The 23,791-nt window shown below is 30.8% G+C and overlaps 1 protein-coding gene across 1 annotated transcript in view; it reads left to right on the top strand.

Annotated features, from left to right (window-relative positions):
- yellow-e (L-dopachrome tautomerase yellow-e) overlaps nucleotides 1-23,791 on the top strand; it is a 100,672-nt gene that overhangs the window by 38,422 nt on the left and 38,459 nt on the right. The window contains exon 2 of the mRNA XM_085949806.1: nucleotides 22,111-22,454. Coding sequence (XP_085805932.1) covers nucleotides 22,164-22,454 — 291 coding nt within the window. The 5' untranslated portion in view covers nucleotides 22,111-22,163. The remainder of the gene's footprint in view (nucleotides 1-22,110; nucleotides 22,455-23,791) is intronic.

The raw sequence follows: 23,791 nt of genomic DNA, 5'->3' as shown, positions 1-23,791 counted from the left end.
TGTGCCTCAGTTTCGTATGTATAGACAGAAGAAATTCTTGAGACTCCTTTACTTGAGGTTGTATGGATACTAACCGTGGCTTTATCCAACTGACTTTCTCTTAGGCATGCTTACATACTGCAGTCTGCAATTTAGAAGAAATCTTTATTTAGCTACGTATTTTTTTCGACTTATAAGAGGTATAAATGAGAACTCTGCCATTCTGGGCAGTGTTGACCTGTGTGTCCCTGATAACTATCTTAAAAATAGAGACCATCAGTTGTTTATTCTCCCAAGGTGCAGACCAACCTGTCACTGGTAATGCCAATTGGGAGAGCGATAGCTATGTTCAACGAAATCGCCTCAGGTGTTGATATATTCCACCTACGTGAGAATGAGTTTAGGTGGATGTTGTTTTATAAATTCTTAAAATAGCTGATACTGATATATCTCTTTTTTATGTAATACTGTTATATTTATATATCTTTGTTTCTAAATGTCATGTTGTGATCGTTTTAAATTTATAATTTGTAAAGTACACAATATGTTAAAAAAAAAAAAAAATTTAAATTGAAAAATGTTATGACGTTATATACAAATAAAATATAAAAACATCGCTTTTAATTTTTTTTTTAAATGGTGTTAAAAGATCTACTTAATAATAATTAAAGAAATTAAATACATACATACATTAATATCTATTAAACATAACATGCATTCGATTTTTTGTGTTATATAAATTACAAAATATTAATTATTTAAGATTATCAGAATATGACATTTGAGAAAATAGTTCGGTACTGTGATGGCAAACGGTTATAACTGCAGTTTTTTTCACTTTTTTAGTTTTCTTCCATAATATTATGTTCCACATTGTATATTCTTTGATGTGGAAAAATATTAGAGATGCTACTTCATCGGTCACAAAGTAGCGTTAAAAGACTTGAGTCTGAAAAGTTGAGTTGAAAAGTTGAGAAGTATTAGATGTAAATATTATATAATAATTACAAGATAAAAAGAACTTTTTATATAACACGTTTTTACATTTTCTGTTGAATCATATAAACCTGACAATTCTATGTATTAATAAATACTTTTTTTTGTACTTGATAGAAATAGGTACTCAATAAATACTATAGAATAGGTACTGAAATGTCATTTTGACATTTCATATTGATTTTCATAGTAACGCACGTATATATTAATAATTTAGTTGCTAGGACCATCCCCTTAGCAACCAATAATAGTATTTTACTTTTTACGGATTTCTTCCGAAATAACTTTTCATACAAAACAGAAATAACTGAAAATGAATTCAATTCTACTTAAAAATGGCTAAAAGTAATAAAAGAATGCATTGGCATCGTGTTCTGATATATTCTAAAAGTTTAAAATGTCTAGCTAGTCGGGAAGTTAGTTAAAAATTGATTGCAACATTTGTACTGGATAAAAAACCACCGTACAAACAAGAATACGAGCTAAGAAAAACGTGGTAAAAATAAAGTGAAATATCTACCAAGTAAGTTAATTAGATAATTCAAATTAATAAAATACTTTAAACGTTTAAACCTCACCTCGAGTAATTGAAATACATATATTATGTTCTAGCTACTAATTATATTATATCCGAGATAATTTAGTTGAATATAAACATCGATACCTCAGTTGTTTTTAACTGGAAGGGCAACAGTTGTGTTCAACTAATTCGCTTCGGACAGCGATATTATCCACTCACTGTGTTATTGTTATTATAATAATGATTTTGGATAATAAGGACTTTTTTACTTACCCGGTAGATTAGTCACTATTTTATTTATAAAATACTTTTTGTATCTATTTGCTCAAATGGCATATTATAATAAAGTATTTATTTATTCAATGAATATTTCACAAGATTTGTGATTGTAATGTTTTTTTAAATTATCAGCAAAAGCATGTAAGTTAAGACTAAAATTTGTAGGGATCTTGACGCTAGATAGTAATTAAGGTAAATAGAGTTGCCACTTTACACTGCGGCACTAGGGTGAAGTGATACATTTTAGATATATTATATATTTATTACTACGTATATTAATACAAGTGAATATCATTTGATCTAATTTTATGTGAGGTAATTAGGCAAAGAGGTGTATCAGTGTAGTAAAATGTTCAAAATAAGTGGAAAGCTATAAACCATAGGTATACACTACCTACCTTTTATTGGTACCTTGATTTATACCACTAAAGCCAGTCGCGAATATTAGCAAAATTTGTAATTCACTTCAGTTGCGTGATTACAAATTAATTTCATTGTAGTTGAATAGGGCGCAGGTGACTTAATTTGTAAAGAAAATTAACCGAAATTTAATGGATACATGTACGAATCCTGTTCGACATCATATTTATTTTTCTAAATTGTAAAAAACAGTAGTTAACTTCGTAGTAATTAGGTAGGACACACATAGCATAGCGGTTAGAGAACATGAACGCGAATCCCACTTGTTGTCGTATTTTTTCAAAAAGATTTTTTCTAGTTTTAATATATTATTCTGAGGTTTTTCAAATTATGTACATATTTCATAAATTAAAATAGAGCTCCTTTTTTGTCGTATTATTATGTTTTTGGATTATTAGCGTTTATTTTTCCACCCTTCGACACATTACCTCATGAGACATTTCAATACGTTATCTCCCGAGGAAAAGCTTGGCATATACTACAAAATATTGAGGAAACAAGGAAGAGATAATTACAAGATAAAAATAACTTTCTATATACCACGTTTTTAAATTTTCTGTTGAATCATATAAATTTGACAATTCTATGTATTAATAATTTAGGACACATAAGGCAATTGTCAACGAATCATTTTTTTGCTATTTTGCCACAAACAAATAAATATAGAATACTGAAATGTCATTTTGATTTTCATAGTAACGCACGTTAATAATTTAGTTGCTAGGACCACCCTCTTAGCAACCAATAATAATTGTGGATTGGATTACGGATATCTTCTGAAATAACTTTTTATACAAAACGGAATTAACTGGAAATGAATTCAATTCTACTTAAAGATGGCTAAAAGTATTAAAAAATGCATTGGCATCGTGTTCTGATATATTCTAAAAGTTTCAAATGTCTAGCTAGTCGGGAAGTTAGTTAAAAATCGATTGCAAGATTTGTACTGAATAAACAACCACCGGACAAACAAGAAAGACGTGGTAAAATACACGGCGACAATCCAAAAATACAATAACAAACAACCCTGAAAGTTCAATTTTATCTCACGTCTGGGTCTTACTCAGAATTTTTTTAACCCACTAAAATTTACGAAATAAAGATAATAAATAGTCAAAAATAGTATTTATTTATTTGTATTTATTGTTAATGTAATTATTTATCTATAATAGAATTATTGTACATATCTATCTAATAAGGATATTTTAAAGTTGTTTATTGTTATAAACTTATCTCTTATTAAGTTGCTATTTTTGTCACAAGTACATAGTTTTACTTAGACACCTCGGATATATAATTTGACAATTAAAAACTAGAATCATTAAATTATATAGTATCTGTTTGATCACTTTAGTGCCAATAAAATGTACAAAGGAAATTAATATTAATTTTCAGGTATTTGGGAGCGGTTTTTATAGAATGATATTAAATTTTAAGGGACCTTCGTTTTATTCTGCCCACAACAAAGTAGTTTAGTATAGAGACGCGTGCCTCACAGCGAATGCATAGAGTTTAATTTTTTTTTTTACTTGCATTAATCTGATAAGTAAAAAAAACTAGAGAATCAACATTCCTTATTGAAACGTCAAATTGGAACTGGTTACATTTTTCTTATATATCGATTCCATTTCCGTGCAATCAACTCTTTGGTTTGGTATGGATTTCATTATTTTTAGGGGCGTAGTCGTTTATGTGCAATAATTTGAATGCAAAAGTATTCTCATGGTATCAAGGTCAAAAATATTTTAAGCCATTAATATAATAACAAGCAGTACCATCTGTCAACATTCTAATACATCTTTTTCCTGTATTCCTTTCTCTCATACGATTACGTGTATGTTCTGCCTTACTGTCTTTATTTGTGTTGTCTGTGAGCTGCTGCATCAGCATATCGAAGTCTGTGTGGAGGCTTTAGACTTACTGAACACGTCGTCGCTGAACTCGTGACTATTGTCGAATAGGAACTTATTGTCCACGTGTTAAAACTGTGAATTAACAATTCTCTCCAGTGCAGCTAATCGCACTTCCGCTTTAAAATAAGAAACGCCCCCAAATTTATCATTTTATTTTACACTCCTGTGATGTACGGATATACTTTTGATTTATTGCGTAAAAAAAAAGAATGGTATATTAAAGGAGAGCCAATACACTATTTAAACACGTCTCTAGCTCACGCGTTGCCGCCATGACAGATACGTCACTGTTATATGTGACTACAGTGACTTCCTGTTATAATCGATTTCTCGTTGTCGGACAGTATTAGCTGATGGTTCTTCGTAATCTATAATGTTAATATTTTTTGTTTGATTGTGTATGTTGTCTAAGGTTACAGTACCCTATTTATATATAATTACCATTAAACCTCTTAGATAACACACTAAGTTATCGATATTATTTGTTTACTTTCACGACCCGATTAAAATAAATGATTCCTCCGATTTTTTTAAATTAGAATTTATGTTTTTACGTGGTTGTTTAGTACGTCTTCCTGTCTTGTTCTCACTTACATATTCTCATATATTTTCTTTCATGCTCTACAGATAGATAATATCCAAGACAAATTATTTGAAATATGTTAAATATCATAGGCTTCTTTAATTAGGTACCCTCCATGACATCTTGTCAAAATTGATTGTGTTAAATAAATGCCATTTTGTAAATGCGTTACAGCCATACCTATTAAAAAAAATCTTAGAAATATAGTTTGACGGAGTGGGATTCAAACTCACATCTTTTACTATCCGGGAGAAAATAATTAAAAAATATTAGATTAATAAGTAAGTAGAGAAAAATTAAATGAAAACGTGCAGCTTGGTCTCTATAATTTTGATAATGTGTGCTATTGTTGACACCAGTGATCTTAAAACTGAATAAGTAAGTAAGGTACTTTTAAAATTTAAATTATTTGGCGAGCCGTGCCTACATTATGTGTACCGAATTCAGAAAATGGTCCAGGGGAAGTATTCATTTTGAAAACGAAAATAAAAAAACTAAAATTTAACTGTGACATACTCGTACTATGTTACGGTAGGTCGTTAAGTTTTGGCTTAACCATATTATATATTGTATCTACCAAATAATTTTTATAATTAATATAAGAAACATTTTTTATATTACTTCTGTTATGACATTATAAATTATTTCGCAACGTGATGTATTATTAAGTTGGTAAACTCCACAAATATTAACATCGCTCAGTTGGCATTCCATTTTTTACACACGCAATGCCTGCCGTTTGTTATGTTATAGTTATTACTTACTCGACTGCAGTTATAAACATTTTCACACTATTTTTCAACTAAATAATAATGCAGAAGTGTACTATTACCAGCTGTTTAGCTACTCATTGTGACATATTGTCTTTTAACATACCCTGTAAATTGACAAAAAAATGTCATATGAGTAGTGGGAAGTTATCTGCAATTAAAGCTGCAATGCAACGTCACTTTTAGTCAGTGGACAACAGGTAAATTTTTTGTTTCAATTTTTATGTTCATAGGATCCATCTCTATAGAAGCCTTTTTCAACATCGTTAGTACGTACACTATATCGTCTCTGTTCTGGCAGAACACACTAACTGGAGAATACTAGTTTTGAGTAATTTGACTTTGAAGTTGTTAAAATGTTTGAAATGGTCTATCATATGAGTTTATTAAGTAATCGTCAAAAGGATGACTTTAAAATAAAGACTGTTTATTTATTAAGAAGGTTTCCAGACGGTAAAGTTTGAAATAAGGAACATTTTGGTATAACTAACTCAATATGTCATTTTTTCGAATTAGTGTCTTCTGCCAGAACAGTGACGATATTATCATCATCAGCCTGAATCTATCCACTGCTGGATGAAAGCCTCTCCAAGCTGATTCCACTTCTCTCGGTCATGTGCGTCGCGTTGTCACGTAATTTCGCAGACCTTAATCATTTCATCGATCTAGCGGCCTCTAGGTCTACCTTGTGGACGTTTTTTACCTCTTGGGTGCCACTGGATGACTAGATTTTTCCAGTGATTGTTACTTTTAGCTATAAATGTCACGGTAAAATAGTTTTTTTTTTTAATATTCATAATTGGATTAATTCTTAAATATATTATAATATTTCACTTTAGACAAACTACACCACTCGAACATTATTAATATGTTTATGATTACCTACATACATGACGAGTATCTGAAAAATAATCCAGTCTATTAAAACATGCGACCACGCCCTATGTATTACATATAACACAATATGATCATTAACATTTATATACACCAAGGCGCCGTTTTTGTAATATATTATTACAATAAATATAAATCGATGTCTGAAGGAGCTTTGGGCAGAGCTTTTTTATGTTTATTGTGAGAACAGAATAATATAAGAATTGCTATCGTATAATTATAATATTATATATACACCGGGTAGTATATATTATATATCGTTCATCGTGTACATATTTGTGTTAGGCGTTCTTGAATAATTTGGAGAATGGCTTCAAAAAAACTTGTTGAAGTTATATATTCTAAATAGTGTAATAGGTAACCCGGTAACGTACATATAATATATGATTATACTTATTCGTCCACCATTAAATTTCAATGACTAATAATCTTTTTTATATCTTGTTACTAACTCACGAACAAAGATAATATATATTATCAAATAATCATTGAAGTACGTAAGAGATCATATTGTGACATATACGTTGGTGTTGTTTGGGCATAACCTATTAACTGCAAAATTTTGATTTTACAAAAGAGCCATTTGAGGGGGGACATGCTCAGCGTAGGTCAAAATGGAGCTTTTGTTCTATTTTCAAAGCATGATCCTGGGCATAAACGTTGTAGATAATCTATTTATAAAATTTTAAACCCGTATTATCCTCTATATTTATTTTAAGCATTTGATGACTGCATAAAGTATTTTTATTACATAAAATAGTATTCTTTTAAACCTCTCGCTCTAATGTTTTAGAATATAGTCATATTTCGGTACATAACTGTGCAGTGGTGTTAAATTTTTTTGCATTTATTAATTTTTAAACGCATTTATAAAACCATTAGTATAATTTATGACGAGATAATTTTAGTAAAATATTTACGATAAAAAATATATTGATAATCTCTGTGATCCTTAATTTGACAAGAATTAGGCATTTTATTATTCAAAAAATGGGCAAGATTTACACATTTGAAGATTACTCTAAAGATACTCATTATAAGCTATGTTTTTGACCATTTAAGTGTGATAAACATCCTACGAATAATGATTGCTTTATAATAATTTTTGACCTAAGCATAAGGTAGTGTTTTTTTGAAATACGCCATTTCTTTTGTCATCCCCCAGTGGTTAAGCTACAACATACGGCCGTAGCCATAAATTTACAAACTAAAATTGAAATAGGGAGTAAGATCATGTTAACGCGCGTGTTTGAACATGTACCTAACCGAAAAAAAAATCTCTTTTTTAACGGTACGGTTATCTCGTCATAAATTATACGAATGGTTTTATAAATGCGTTTAAAAATTAAGAAATGTAAAAAATCTTAACACCACTGCACAGTTATGTACTGAAATATGACTATATTCTAAAACATTAGAGCGAGAGCTTTAAAAGAATACTATTTTATGTTATAAAAATACTTTATGCAGTCATCAAATGTATAAAATAAATATAAAGGATAATAAGGCTTCAAAATTATATTAATAGATTATCTACAACGTTTAAGGTATGTCCAGGATCATGATTTGAAAATAGAAAAAAGCTCCATTTTGACCCACGCTGAGCACGTCCGCCCTTAAGGCTTTGAATTTCCCACATAAATTTCGGTTCATTTTTTACAACGTTTTTATTAGGTCGTATTCTTGTTATCTTATTGTATCTATAGACATGGATCTTTGCGGAGAAATAGAAAATCCTTTCCATGTAATAGAGAATTGACCTGGTGAGGTACTTGGGGATATCCAGTCAGACCAGGTCTGGGCAAATTTTTTGGATGAAGGGCCACATACAGGAATATAATATAAAATGAACGACGGGCCGCAATAGTAAAATACTATTTTATTACCACGTTTTTCTTAGCTCGTATTCTTGGTTGTCCGGCGGTTGTTTATCCAGTACAAATCTTGCAATCGATTTTTAACTAGTTTCCCGACTAGCTAGACATTTTAAACTTTTAGAATATATCAGAACACAATGCCAATGCATTCTTTTAATACTTTTAGCCATAATTTATTTTCAGTTAATTCTGTTTTGTATGAAAAGTTATTTCGGAAGAAATCTGTAATCCAATCCACTATTATTGGTTGCTAAGGAGGTAGTTCTAGCAACTAAATTATTAATATATACGTGCGTTACTATGGAAATCAAAATGAAATGTCAAAATGATATTTCAGTATTCTATGTTTATTCAGTATTTCTATCAAGTACAAATTTTTTTGATCGTTTAAGGTAGTCAAGTCAAGTTTATATGATTCAATAGAAAATTTTAAAACGTTTTATTCAAAAAATTCTTTTTATCTTGTAATTATTTGTCTAACATTCTGAAAAACATTTTAAAATAAATAACTGAAGAAGAATAATATGACAATAATTAGATTGACAATTATTCCACTAATTAGGAAAATAATGTCACTTATCAGTGATCACACTATGATAAGGTCTTTGATCATGTTTTGACCAAACTAACCGCTGTGTTTGTTCATATAATATATGAACAATCATAATCATCATAATATTACCATAGCTTTTTGAGCATTTTAAATGAAATATAGTTATTGGGTTATTACCGAACGGGAGATAATACTATAGTTATCCAATTTTTACTCTTAACATAAAATTATCAAAAAAGCAGTTATCAGGTAATGCCCAAATAACACCGACGTATAAAATTCTTCTTCTTTTTCTTCTTCGTCGTATTCTATTCTGAGGAGCGTGACCACCTTTGAATTTTCATCCTTTGAGTGATGAATTTTCACCCCTTTTGATCTTCCGCTTTTCTCAGGGCAGAATGAATGGTGAACCTGTCAGCTCCTTCACTTGATAACTTCAGCGCGCCAACTCTCTTCCTACGCTTTGCTTTCCCTTGGAGATTACTCAAAACCACCAGTCTCTCCATGTTTTCCGGCCTGTGCTGGACAGTATGTAAAAAAACTGCAGAATGCATCTCAGACATATTGTCGAGAGCCGTTCCCTTATCTGCAGTCTCTGGATGTTTGACTGGTTTGTCTTATGCTGTATCTAAGAAATATGAAGCATTTGGCGCCAACACCATATCTCGAAGGCATCAATTGCCTTACACCCTATACAAATATGGAGAACATTAATGTTTTCATAAGCATCATTTTTGTGGCAATTGAAATTATCAGATTCTTCCATATAATGATAAGACGTGTCATCACATTTTTCGCAATCCGTTTGCGCCGTATAAATTTTTTCCGACCATGTCCGATCCTAATATGGGCCTCCACATAGTGAAGGTTTGTATTAACAGATTTTATTTTTTACGAGAAATAGATGTCAGCCACTTGCTCAACCTATTAGGTCCATAACCTGACTCACATACAAATTGAAAAACAATATGTGTACTTGCCAGACCCAGAATTCGAACCTCGTAATTCATAATTCATATTAATTAATTAAAAGAAATAATGAATAAATCAGTATTTTTGCATACGTACTTACGCGTATATCTAATAAAGCAATCTACATAAACAAGCATATAGATTTACATATATATAACAGTCCAATGTCACTCTTACTTCAAGGGCCATATAACAATATAGAATCATGAACATATAATTATTATAATAATCATGTCGTGGGGTTAATTCGAGTTGTATCACGCAGCGAACGGTTTTGATCAGTGATCGGGATCACGTCCGCAACAACAACAATTATGTCGAGATAGCCGGTTTTAGTTCACAGTACTTGGTACTTACAATTTATTGACCGTACTTATTTTTGACGCGGTGAAAGGTACTGCGACATTTTTATTGTCTTATTCCGCCGTCCTTGCGGGCCGGGTGGCGTTATCCGCCTTTACAAGGTTGGACACTGATGATTTGCGTCGATGCCCTGAATTCGATATTTGTGTTTCATAATGTTAATGCATAATCCTACACGACTCGTTTGTCGGACGATTGATTGTACTTATAAAATTGACGACAAAATATTGAGACTTGTGCTATGTAGCATGTATTAAAATTGAATAAATTATCACAATATTTCGCGAACACTGTGGCAATGTGTTTTTTTTTTTAATTATTTTAAAATCTATTTATAAAGAATGAAACAGTAAAACAGAGGACACAGAATAATAATAATTAAAATTGTGTCATGTGAAATATAATATATTATATGAAGTGTTCAAAATATAATAAAAAATACGTACATAATAATAGTAATTTCACAAATATGTGATGCTATAATATAACTTACAAAATCAAACAAACGAATATTATGGAGAAAAAAATTTCAAACTCTTAATGACATGCAGAAACCGACAAATGAAATAGTTACAGCCATATACCGATATTTACAATTTTATTTCGCTAGTATTTATTGCAATTATCTGTTAACTGGCCAATAAATAATATATATTATAAGCATATTGTTTTTAAATGGAATTTCAATGCGATGAAAAAATAAACTATCGTTTAAACTAATACCCGTAATTTAAGCGCAAACCATTATTGCAAAGTAGACATATCATAGAATAAAAAAAATATACTTAATTAAATTAGCATATAAAACAAGTTTATTTTCTGCAGTGCTTGAGAACCTGGATGGAGGTATTGAACATGTCAATAGAAGAACTATTCGAAAGATAATAAATTCTTAATTTTCAATAATTTTTAATAAACAAGTTGGATTTTAAAAAAACCAATGTAAGACCCACACTTGGACAAAAAAATGTGTGTATTTCAATTTAGATACATTTGATGGACGAATAGTTACTATCGAATCATCTCTTATGGAAAAAAAAACTATCAATATAAACTCCACACCGTGGGGAGCCATGTGCTTCGCTAAGCAGCTGACTTGATTTTTTATTTAAAATCTTGAAAAAGTTTATCTTTTATTTAAATAATTCTGTATTAAACCTACCTGTTAATTCAATAAGCAATAACGTCACTGTGTCAAGACGCTAGTCTTAAAACTCGGTTGACACCGACAAAAAAGACACGAGCATATGTTATTTGTAAACTAAATAAAGTATGTATATGAAAGTGACAGTTTTCCGCCTATTAACCAGTTATTTTAATCAGTATCTTGGTGTGTCCCGGCCCTTAGATTAGAAACTCCTTGTTTTTTTACACACTGATTTAGTTAAAAAATGATTTTATTTGCTTAACTGGGCTTAAATTTAATTCATATTATTATCTCTTTAAAAAATACAAATTATTAAAAACAACTACATAAATATTGCATTAATAAAATATTTTTTGTATTCAGCGAATAAAATTGAATAGTGTGACATTCTTTATTGAACATACATAATTTGAACACACCTTAGAGCAATATCAAACCACTAGAAAAAAATCACTTCAGTGAGAATTGTACATTTCACTACCTACCTAATAGTTCTCCTCAAACTAACCAGCCCTGTACCACACCCAGTCATAATCAAGCGTATCACGAGGCCCTGCGTTTGGTGTGAAACATCAGTAGTTGTTTACGCATGGGAATGTCTCAGGAGCAGATTCCCAAGACTGAGGTCACCACACCCTAAAATGTGCTTTAACTAAGTTTACTATTGAATTGTTAATATAATAAAAAAAGCCTGAATTAACAAAAATAAATGATTCTAATTAATTTTTATATAATACTTAAGTAAAAACAAAGCTTAAACAATGCGGACATACAAAAACTAAGTGACCTTCACGTCCGTAATAAGAAGTCGAAGTTTTTTTAAAGCATTATAGTTGGCCTTTGTGGCGACCAGTTCGGACGGCCTAATGGGCCCAACAGCTGGTTGAACCAACTCAAGCATCTCTTCACTTTCGGAGTACATTCTCGGATATTCCCAGAGCATGTAGGTTGCATCCTGTAATTCTCCACCACATCAGTTCAAACTGAAAGAACTTGGCATACGATGCCCAATCAAGAATTGACTGGTGTGATGGTCAGGAGTCAAATTGGTTATATCCAATCTCCTTTGGAGATTAGGAAAGAACACATATGTAAAAACACTAGTTAACTTCGTTACAATTAAATAGGATACACATAACCTATTGGTTAGAGCACATGGGCGTGAATCCAAGGGGTTCGAATTCTGCTGTGTCGTATTTTTTTCATTAAGTGTTTTCAAAGTATGCATAAAGTATTGTATAATAAAACGTTTCAGTTTCGCATGTAGGTGTGATGTTTTTTTTATCATATTGATATTGATAATGCAATTTTGTTTATTGACTGGTCAAGATGGATATTATTTTCAAAGTTTCAGTTCATTGTTATTCGTATATAATTATAACAACTTATATGAAAACACAGACACCTTTTTGCAGATAATATAATATAGTCTAGATTTGATTTAAATTCCGAGTTCTGCCATAATTAATAAAACATTGTATCTATTTTTGTGAATGATTAATTATATTTGTAAATCTTTATACTTCCATATATAGAGAAATTATTCTAACGTCATTTTCACAAAGGCATTCATTATTGGAATAAATTAAGAAATATATCTAACTGACAGCTGCGGCTCTTTGATTGATATAGAGTAAATTACAAATCACATTCGCTTAGCAGTTTCTGGGTTCGAGTCCTTGTTTTTTTAAAATGTATATGTGTATAAATATGCAGTACATATCTATCTGATTATTTTTCATTGAATTTAAAGTATAGTACTTAAGTGATAATATTATTATGCTTTATTTTTAGACCTTTTAATTGACTTAGAATGTTATACATATAAAATCATGGTAAAATTGACATGTAAACAATAATATATTTTTCAATTCAACGATATATTTTAGTTTACTTTATAGCGCCTGTACACGTGCATGGATTTACTTGCACCAATAGTGTGTATTTTAAACTATCGCGATAATAACTATTTATACGTAAAAGTGCTCATTCTTCTCATTCTTTAAGCGTAAGTGAAATGTTATCATCGTATGTTGTATATTTGACAGATTCAGACAGGTTCGGACAAATTCGTAGATAATCGGTAGACGTCAAAAGATTCTGTGCGATGTAGTTCGTATATCTTCCGGCAGGTTTGTCACTATCATTCTACTGCGCACGCGCACCGCCATGCAAGTACCAATTATTGCGTGAAAATTCAGAAGATTCTGAACTTTTTTGATACATGCATGCAATCTTGCAACTTGCGCAATAATACGTGTTTACACGTTCATTTTCTCGTTATAGCTGCGATAATACGTACTGTCAGCGGTAAATCCATGCACGTGTGAACAGGGTATTACGTTTGATGCATTATTGATAAATTAATAGAAAAGAATATATACTGGCGTAACTTATTCAATTGCCTATCAACTCTAATAATTTAAAAAAAATTAAAGAAGTTACTCCAATCCAAAATATTAAACCTTATTTTTCTGGTCAACCAATGTGGTAAGAATACAATTATTATTTTGTAATGCCACAGTGACTGTTGGCGGTTCGTTTTGAATAAGCATGTTTACTTATACACATTATCATTTGTTTTACATTATTATACTCAATTGACTTGATTTATCTGTCTGTAACGCAACGCAATATAGAACACATACACACAGAGTAATATATTTACTCCCTCTCTGACTGTGCATTAAACGCATTTAGCGCATCGACATGAATGTTGACAGGTGAATCTGCCAGGTGGTATTTTAGTTATTATTATTTTTCTTCTACATGATTGCATGTATTATCAAGAACGATTGAATGGCTAACAGCTGTCATAATGTATGTGTTTGATTGCAAATTTGATGAAGTTGACGATGCTTGCGAAATAGGTGTAGTACATCATTTTAAAACGTTTTTATTAGCTCGTATTCTTATTTGTCCGGTAGTTGTTTATTCGGTACAAATCTTGCAATCGATTTTTAACTAACTTCCCGACTAGCTAGACACTTGAAACTTTTAGAATATATCAGAACACGGTGCTAATGCATTCTTTTAATACTTTTAGCCATCTTTAAGTAGAATTGAATTCATTTTCAGTTAATTCTGTTTTGTATAAAAAGTTATTTCGGAAGAAATCCGTAATCCAATCCACTATTATTGGTTGCTAAGTGGGTGGTCATTGCAACTAAATTATTAATATATACGTACGTTACTGTGGAAATCAAAATGATATTTCAGTATTCTATATTTGTTTGTTTTTTATTTACTTCATATCAAGTACAAGTTTGAGCATATTAAGCATAATAATTGAACAGAAAATTTAAAAACATTGTATATAAAAAGTTCTTTTTATCTTGTAATTATTTTATATTAGGTGAATACCAAGTGATAAACACGTTTTATAAATTATTAAGAATTAGTACAGAGTAAACGCAGTATTTTTTGAAAGGATAATTAATTTACCTATTTATCGCATCATATCACTCGTGACGCAACAAACTGGGCCTGGTTTCCTCAAGTCATCGTCCCCAGTTTGGTATATCCTTCAATTATTAAAAACAGACGGCTTTGCATCAAAATCCTTCCGGGCTGGTCGGATTAAATTCGTTTACCTATTTATATCTAGAATATATTAATATACGGAAAATAATACTACAGTTGAAATAATCATTATGTCTACTATTATAGAGCATCCGAACTGGTTTAATCTGAAACTGGTTAACTGGGTAACCGCATTTTTCTAAAATAACCGAAATCCGCGTAATTTTACGCGATTAATTTAGCAAATTTTTAGTATGAACATAAATAGAATTATGTAGAAAAACAAAATAAATATAATATTGTCTACGAAATTTGTTTACTACCCTGAAATAGACTAATAATCCTTATTAGGAGCTGGTTAACGGATAAAATCTTTTTGAACATGCAAATGGAATTTTTTCTAAACTCCAAATAATACTTAGCTGGGTTCACATCACTTATGTATTTTCTTACTTTAAAAATAAGCTTATTTACTCACCTTCAGATATATAACATACATATTATAAATAACCAGGTAGGTATTATTTTAACTGATATACTCTGAATCAAAATAAAATTAAAAGTACAAATATTTAATCAAGCAATATTATATATATTTTAAATTTGACGGCTTAAACCCGTTAACTGGTTAGTTATTTGCAAAAACTGCTAACCGGTTAAATAGGTGTAATATGTAATGCGTAAACTTAAAAATAGCAAAAAGTAATAAACACCAACGCTAAAACGTCTTATGCAACAGAAAATTTCGCTAAGCAATTTCATTCTCAAAACAGCGCATGTTGAGTTGCATTGAAACTGCATCGGAAACAAAGAAACAGGTCAGGTTTTGTAACTTATCGAAGTAAACGACTGCAGAGCGTGACTGCATCATGACATTCCTACCAAGTCTAGCACGCACCTCTGAAGAAAACTGCTTCTTCGTTAGAAACATAGAGAAATACTTTTATGTTTCAAGGTAAAAGTCACATAAAAATATTTCCAAAATAAAAAATCTTTTCAAATACTAAATGGGCCATTACGAGTATTTTTACATTTTTTTTAGTAATATTTCTTTTCATTCTATAATTCGGTGTTATATCGACCAATATAATTCAGATTTGCAGATAAGCGACTTGCTTTGTGTCCCTTGATTTTATGCAGCGCTCGAATTATATTTTTTTACGAACCGGAACGCTTGATAATTTTCAAAGAATATGCAAATGCGTTTTTTTTATATACTTACCTGACAGACAAATTCAATATTAATATTTGAACTTTTGACATTCATATCTACTGTTCATTAGGAATTTTACAAAAGACCAACCTAAAACTTTAAAGTTTAACTTGTAAAGTATATTATGTCTTCACGAACCGAAGCACAACTTTTATTTCTTTCACGAGATGGAATGATAGCTGCGCTCTAGTCCGCTCCAGTCCATTTCGAGCGGTGGTTTTATGACCTAAAAAAATAAAGCAGGTCATCCTTCAAAACTTCTACCCCACCCCGTAGGGTGAGACAGTTCCCATTAATTTTGTGCTCCCTGGCGTTGATTTACACATTATCAAAAACATCATGCCAATTTACAGATTCGAACTTTATACCACTGCTTAATAAGAACCGTAAATTTTGCCACTCGCCTACGGCAGACATATTTATAATATATCTACAATAATAATAGATTAAAATAAATTTTACTTTCACTAATAAATTATGAATTATTATCGATATACGTGGGTGGATGTGTTTAATAAAATGTACAGTTCACACGTTAAAATGATTTATAATGTTATTAGTAGTTTTGTCGAAATTGAGTTAACATACACAAAATGTTCATCTACATCAGGGGAGGGCAAACTTTTTGGATGGAGGGCCAAATTCAAAAATTCAAAATGAGCGGCGGGCCGCAAGTAAAATACCATTTTTAGATATACACTATTTATTATCACGAAAAATAAACATTACAAAAAATTTAATGAGAAGAATGAAATTGTTGTACATTTTTTTAAATTCAGGTGTTAATTTTGTAGTTGATATTCTCAAAACTGCTTGTAAATAGGCATCGGAGATATTTGACCGTAAAGAATTTTTATTGAGGTTCATGATCGAAAATGTTTGTTCACATATATAGGTTGATCCAAAAACAACGAACATTTTTCTTGCATAATCTTTAAGTTGGTCGAATTTGTTTGAATTAATGGCATTATAAAATTTGGAGATTTCTTCACGACGATGCAATTCTCTTAAATCAGTGTCACACTGCAGATCAATAATCTCAAGTTGTAGCTCTGTCGGTACACCATCAATATCTATTGAAATCGATGTTCAACGTAGAAAATAGTGGTTACATAGTGTAAGACGAGACGCAAGGAAGACGTATTGAGATAATACATTTACGAAACAATAAATTCTTCAAATTTTTATCTATTTCAATATTTTTTTAAAAATTATAAAAAAGTTATTCGTAATCAGAAGTACAATATTAATGATGGCGGGCCGCAAAAAAATACCCGGCGGGCCACAGTTTGCCCTCCCCTGATCTACATCATATCTTTATGCTGTAAAAATATTATACATCTACCTAGGATATTTGAGAAGATACCGTATCATTCAAATTTAATACATATATGCCCATTTATCATGCATCTCAATTTTTAAACTTCGTTTTTCTCAAAACATAATATTAAACTGGACATACAATATCTTTGCACTAAACCATCAATACCTATATTATATTATGTATTATGAATTGTATAGTTATGATACCAAAGAGTGAAACCTACGTCACAAATTTTGTTAAACATAGTGTTATAACTGAGCTACATAGGAAATATTCACAATGTATAGAATGTAATGTACAAAGTCCGCAGTTTTAATTTAAGACGTGACAGAGGTTGGCTACCATATTAATTGACTTCTATCTGAAACCGTTCGATAGAGATGCATTCGTGCCAAACACAAAAGATGCGATGTTTTCTTCCGCCACCAAATGTCATACTTTTGATAATCTCTCATAAGTGGATAATTACTGTATTTTTTGTTTGTTTATTAAATATAGGCAAAATTTCTCAGATATTTCCATTTTTTAATTAAGGCAATAATGTGTTAATCTTCATTTGATATTCACTGTAGAGTTTCAAGGTGATTTAGCTTTTTTCTATCAGTGAATTAAAAATTCCCTACCACACTATTGTTGTTAAGGTGGGTACTTCGGTATTTTTTTCAATACGTATATCGGTTGATTTTTTTAATTTTAATTAGTATAATCGCAAACACTGTAATGAGAATGCGGGAAACATGTTTGGTCAGCATGAATACAATTAATAATCCATCAACAACTATAATAGAAACGTCTTTGTGTCTACAACATAATTAAATCAATCAATATCTTGGCATGCACTATTTTTTTATATTGATTTGCTTTATCAAAAGTTCATGGCTGTTTGTATTGTTCATATTGAAATTAGGGTAGTAACACTATATGAATAAAAAAATGTTGAATAAAATAACAATTAAGAGCGTATTATACAACCAATAGAAGGCAACTATCTTACGATGTCGAAATCGGTGACCTTAGTTTTTAGTGCATCTCTCATAATATTGATCCATTTTCTTTTTCTCGCTAATTTCTTCATCCATTTTTAAACATACTAACAATTCAAACGCCTAAATTCTCTTCATGTCAATTTGGTTCTTCAATAATCTCAATAAAGTATTGGTTTTGGGTCAACAAAGTAGTTATAATTACTTTTCTCTATTAAACCTACTTTGTGGTTTTCATTTGCAAGCTCCTACATTCTGTCTTTTACAAATATAACAATGTCGTCTAAAAAGCTCAGATGACTACAGTATTTTCTATCAATGGCCACTTCTTTGTTCTGTGTGGAAAGGTGTCACTCAAATATTCTGCGTTTATCAAGCACCTTTGAATTACATTTTTTTAAACACAATAAAACAATGATTGATATGGTCAAGTATCTAATATAATAACAGACATGTTTAACTAGCGACATTTTGTCTTACATTAATTACAAATGGGTTGATACCTACGTACTTGTTTACTAAATGACACTCGACGACAAATAAAAAAAAATGATCAACACCATAGATAGTCCTTGACACGCATATTTTGATCGATCATATATTATTATATTCGATAAGTAAATCAATATGGCGTTCTTGCAAACAATTAAAACAAATATATATTTTTTTATCAGCAACATCGTCAGTCACGCAATTTTTCCAAAGACAATTAAATTATTATTAATATTCATTTGTCTTGATCACTGGCTTAATCGACAATAAATTAACATTGAATACCTAATTATAATAAGTTATTATACATTTTTTTCAATGCTTCCTTTAAAGGCAATACTTTTTGTATGTAGGTACGTGCGTGTGAACATTGAAATTCTTCTTTTTTGGTGCCATTTTTCTCGTCGTTGGTATTTCTTGGGTTGTGACCCCCAGTGGCACCGCATCCTCGTGTGAAAAGTATGTCGCGCATGTCGCCCATCGTGGATCAGACTCTAAACTCTTGCTTTTATTGTTTGTAGATATAAATCCTACTGCATACGTCTGAAAAAAGTGTGTTTTGCACTTATGGCGTTATTGCACCGGATGCGCGATACATAATTTGAAAAACCGTATGAGAAATATAAACAACTGAAAAGAAACTTTTTGTAAAGTATACGACACTCAGTAGCATTCAAAACTGCGCTCCCTAGGATTCGCGCCCATGCCCCTTGGCCACTATGCTATACGTGTCCTATCTAATTGTGACGAAGTTAACTAACAGTTTTTACAATACTGTCTGTAACACTTTCTAAATTGCGTTATTTATTGACAATCGGCCTTTTTATTTTAAATCAAAGTATTATAATTAGGTACTTTAATTACTAACCTCTCTCAGGATAACTCCCTATGTTCTTTTTCTTTCTTTAATAAAAAATAACAACCTCTTTTAATCAAATTGTTACCAAGCTAGAAATCATCTAGTACTAATAATTGTTTATCATAATAATATTTGTAGGCAATTTGCAAAAATGTGAGTTCAGGCCATTATTATCATAATATTATTTATGTAACTAAAGACTTCAACGCACAGACAAGCAGCAAACTCGGCTGATTAAATTAATTCAATTTTCTTCCTCTGTTTCTTAATATGCCGTCTCCCAGTAGAGCTTGGCGATTAAGAGCAATGATGACAATCATATAGCTATGGTAATAGGTGTGTTCTACTAAACTACTTTAGACGTCGATATATTCCACTTGTGTGAAATTAAGTGGATGTCATTTTATAAATTCTTAAGATAAGTTTTATTTATTAGCACGATCGTATTTTTATATTACGCTGTCTTTTTTGAATTTTAAATTATTAGCATTTTAATAATTGTACTATTTTTCGTGTTTAAAACAATGTAATTTGCAATATTTGTTCATGAAACTAAATGAATTTAAATTTAATTTGGAAACATGACTGCTAGACAGAAACTACGGATTGTCTGCGATTATAATTAATTTTACCTATACGATTGCAACAATGCACCTGTATTTTTTTAAACGTGTTGCAAACATCATTATTATAGAAACGGTGTTAAGTATCTATATTATTAAATGGTGCTATTTTCGTTCTAATAATTAAAAATAAAAAAATCGCTATAGCCAAAATGTTACGTAATTGTATACTTACAAGTCTATTGCAAATATCTCATTAGACAATAGTCTTTGGTTTGCTAAAATGATAATTACCTCATATTACCTAAGTGGCAGACGGTTAGTTTAACTGCATATTTTGATTTATTAGTATTACATTTTCTATTATGTTTCTGCATAAATAAAACAATATAGAACCATTAAAAATAATAATCATTAATCATATGTTTTATTTTAAAATTGCTCATACATATTATAATAAATTGCATTAATTTGTATTCTATATTTTAATGTAGACTTCACTGTTTTACATTCCTTAAAAAATAATTAATTAAAATTTATTAGTAATAATAGGCTATTGAATAAAAATAAAACATGTTTATTTTTTTGTTTGGATTACTAGAATCATTTTAGGTGGTTTATAATACATATATATTTTTTTAGTGAAATGAATGCAAGATTTTTTAATCTATACATGAAGACATTACGCGATTTAGTCTAGTGATGTCATTAAATGATTATAACATAATATTATTATAATAATATATTGTTTTATTAAAAAAATATAGACAATTAGATCGAAATATTTAGTAGCAAAGACTATCTCTTTTTTGTTTGACAGTGTTAAACGATTAGATACCTGTAATAAAATAAAAGAAGAATGCCAATAAAAAGTGGTAAACGATTTTTTTATATTCAACAAATAATTCACAAGATTTGAGAACGTAACGTTCTTTGTTATACATACATAATTATTATAAAATACCTCTTGAAAAAAATACGACGCCGGGTGGGACTCGAAACTACATCTATCGGATTCGGTCAATATGCTTTACTAATTGAGTCACCCACGTTCTACCTAATAATGACGAAATTTACTTATAATATTGGCAAGTGGCTTCTGTAGTTTGAATCAGGTACAAATTCTTAAAATGGATATGCAATATAAAATTTTATAACGGAAAATCATACCCTCTGGGAGTATCCGAGAATGTGTACTGAAAGGGAATAGATTATTGAGTCGGTCCAATCAGCTGTTGGGTCCATTGGGCCGTCCAACTTGGTCACCATAAAGGACAACTTTACTGGTTTTAAAAATATGTGTTTACTGCAGACGCTTCACAAAGTTTTGTTCAACAGTATTGTTTTAACTTTATTTTTTAAGAGTGATTTATCTTTTGTCAGTTCATGGTGCTAATCTTTCTCATGGTCACTTTTTATTAGAATCAGTGACAGGAAAATCAGTTAAAGCATGCTTGAGTTCGTAGTAACCTCAGTTTTAAGTATGTGCTCCTGAAACATTACCCAGTCGTAAAGAACTGCTGATGCTTTACAACCAAATGTATCGATTAAGACCAAGTGAGGTGCGGGGCGCGTTTTGGTTTAGGGGGGTCTATGCTTTGAGTTTTTTTCAGTTTCATTTATGTAAACGTGCCTCTTATACTTTTATGTTATACTTAAACATCTGTTTTAGTATTTTTTTAATCATCCATCAATATTATGATTGACGAATATTACATTTTTTATTCATCACTGAATAAAGCTCTCATTCAAAATGCAATAGGTGTAACTTTTAACCACATTTAGTCCAAGTATGAACATTGTTCTTAATATGTTAATTGTGTTTATTGAATAATTATTGTATGTTTTCAATTCGAAATTAATCGATAATTTTTCTTCTTTTTTCCAGCATATCACAAGTAAACACATAGTTAAAAGTGAAATAAAATTCAATCATTCAGAATGAAATCTTCGCTAGTGCTGTGCGCGCTGGTGGCAGTTTGCTCGCTGCAATCGTCGTCAGCCCAACTCGAAGACCTGTTTCAATGGAATCTGGTGTCCTACAACTTCCGTTCCTCGGAGCTGGCTGCCGAGAATGAGCGCCAGTTTATGCCTGAGAATACTGTACTGACTGGACTGGAGGCCTCAGCTGACAGGGTCTTCCTCGCGGCACCCCGTCTAAGAATGGGTGTACCAGCTACCCTATCTTCCGTGCCAAGGTTTTCTCCACCCGGATCCAGCCCTGAACTAGAGGTAATTAGAGATATATAATATTCTTAATAAATTATATTTTTCCCACATCTTTAGTGGTAGATTTGTTGTAAGGTATTTATAAGGTAATATTGAGACGCCATTACTTAACTACCTTACATGTCCAATCCCCTATTAAGAAGTTTCCCCCCCCCCCTCACTCTGACTCCTACACCTATCAATATACACAAAAACGACAAAGGTCACTAATGTAATATTTAAGTTATATTATCGCGAAAAGTAAATCGACGACATATTTATATATCTTTCTATCGGAAAAGCGTCCACGATCGGTCTAGGACGATTTGGCACCGGGACAACTGGACGCTACGGAATTTGAAAATAAATAGACGTTAGGTACTTATAGGTACTTTAAAAAATATATTTAATATTAATATTAATATTTATATTTAAATGATTATATTATGATTTAATAGTTGGTGAGAATATAAATATGCAGACGTAAATAATGATTTAATCGTGCATATGTTTATGTTCCAACGAAAAAAGAGTTTTTTTATTTTATATAAAGCCTTATGCATGGTAATTCTCAATCCGAAATAAAGAATACATTATGTTAAGAGTAAAATGAATTAAAACTACTAAGTAGTAGATAGAAACTGATTAAAATACCTCGTCTACGTTCTGTACACCTGTCTACGACAGTGCGGCGTCCAATTGTCCGGAGTCCAGTTGTCGTATTCCCTCCACGATAAACCTATTAATTAGTGAAGGTTTCACATCGATAAACATTTTATGCAGATCCCATATTTAGAGTACTGGACTGCCCCCAAATTTGGAAAAGAAAAAGTAAGTGTGCAAAAAGTACTAGGTACGAGTACATACCAATTGTGTTTCAATTTAATTAACAAAACTTCTAGCGTATTTCTCAAATCATGTTTAACGATTTTATTAAGGTCCCACATACATACCATATAGATACCATAAGAAGAATTTAGGGTATCTTTGAGGTGTAATCTTGGACAATCTGTAGAATTTGTAGAAAGTTTGTATTTATAAGCACTATTTTTTACCGTAATTATATTGTAAGTATTGTCGTTTGAATATTTAAAAAAAATGGTCATGTTCATATGGGCAAATGCAAACTACGTGTCCAGAAAATTGTACGCATGCAGTTAGGCGTATCACAGTTCGTAATTGTATCGGAAATAATTGATGGCCGTATATTCAGATCAAACCGATATCTAAATAAAACACTTAATAATTACAAGATAAAAAGAACTTTTTATGTACAACGTTTTTCAATTTTCTGTTGAATCATATAAACTTGACTTAAATTGTACTTGATAGAAATAATACTGAAATGTCATTTTGACATG

This window comes from Rhyacophila brunnea, unplaced genomic scaffold, assembly GCF_057557595.1.
Source record: "Rhyacophila brunnea isolate RB1 unplaced genomic scaffold, BYU_Rbru_1.0 scaffold_22, whole genome shotgun sequence".
Lineage (NCBI taxonomy): Eukaryota > Metazoa > Arthropoda > Insecta > Trichoptera > Rhyacophilidae > Rhyacophila > Rhyacophila brunnea.
Note: the sequence above shows the minus strand (reverse complement) of the source record. Positions and strands in the feature narration are given on the sequence as shown.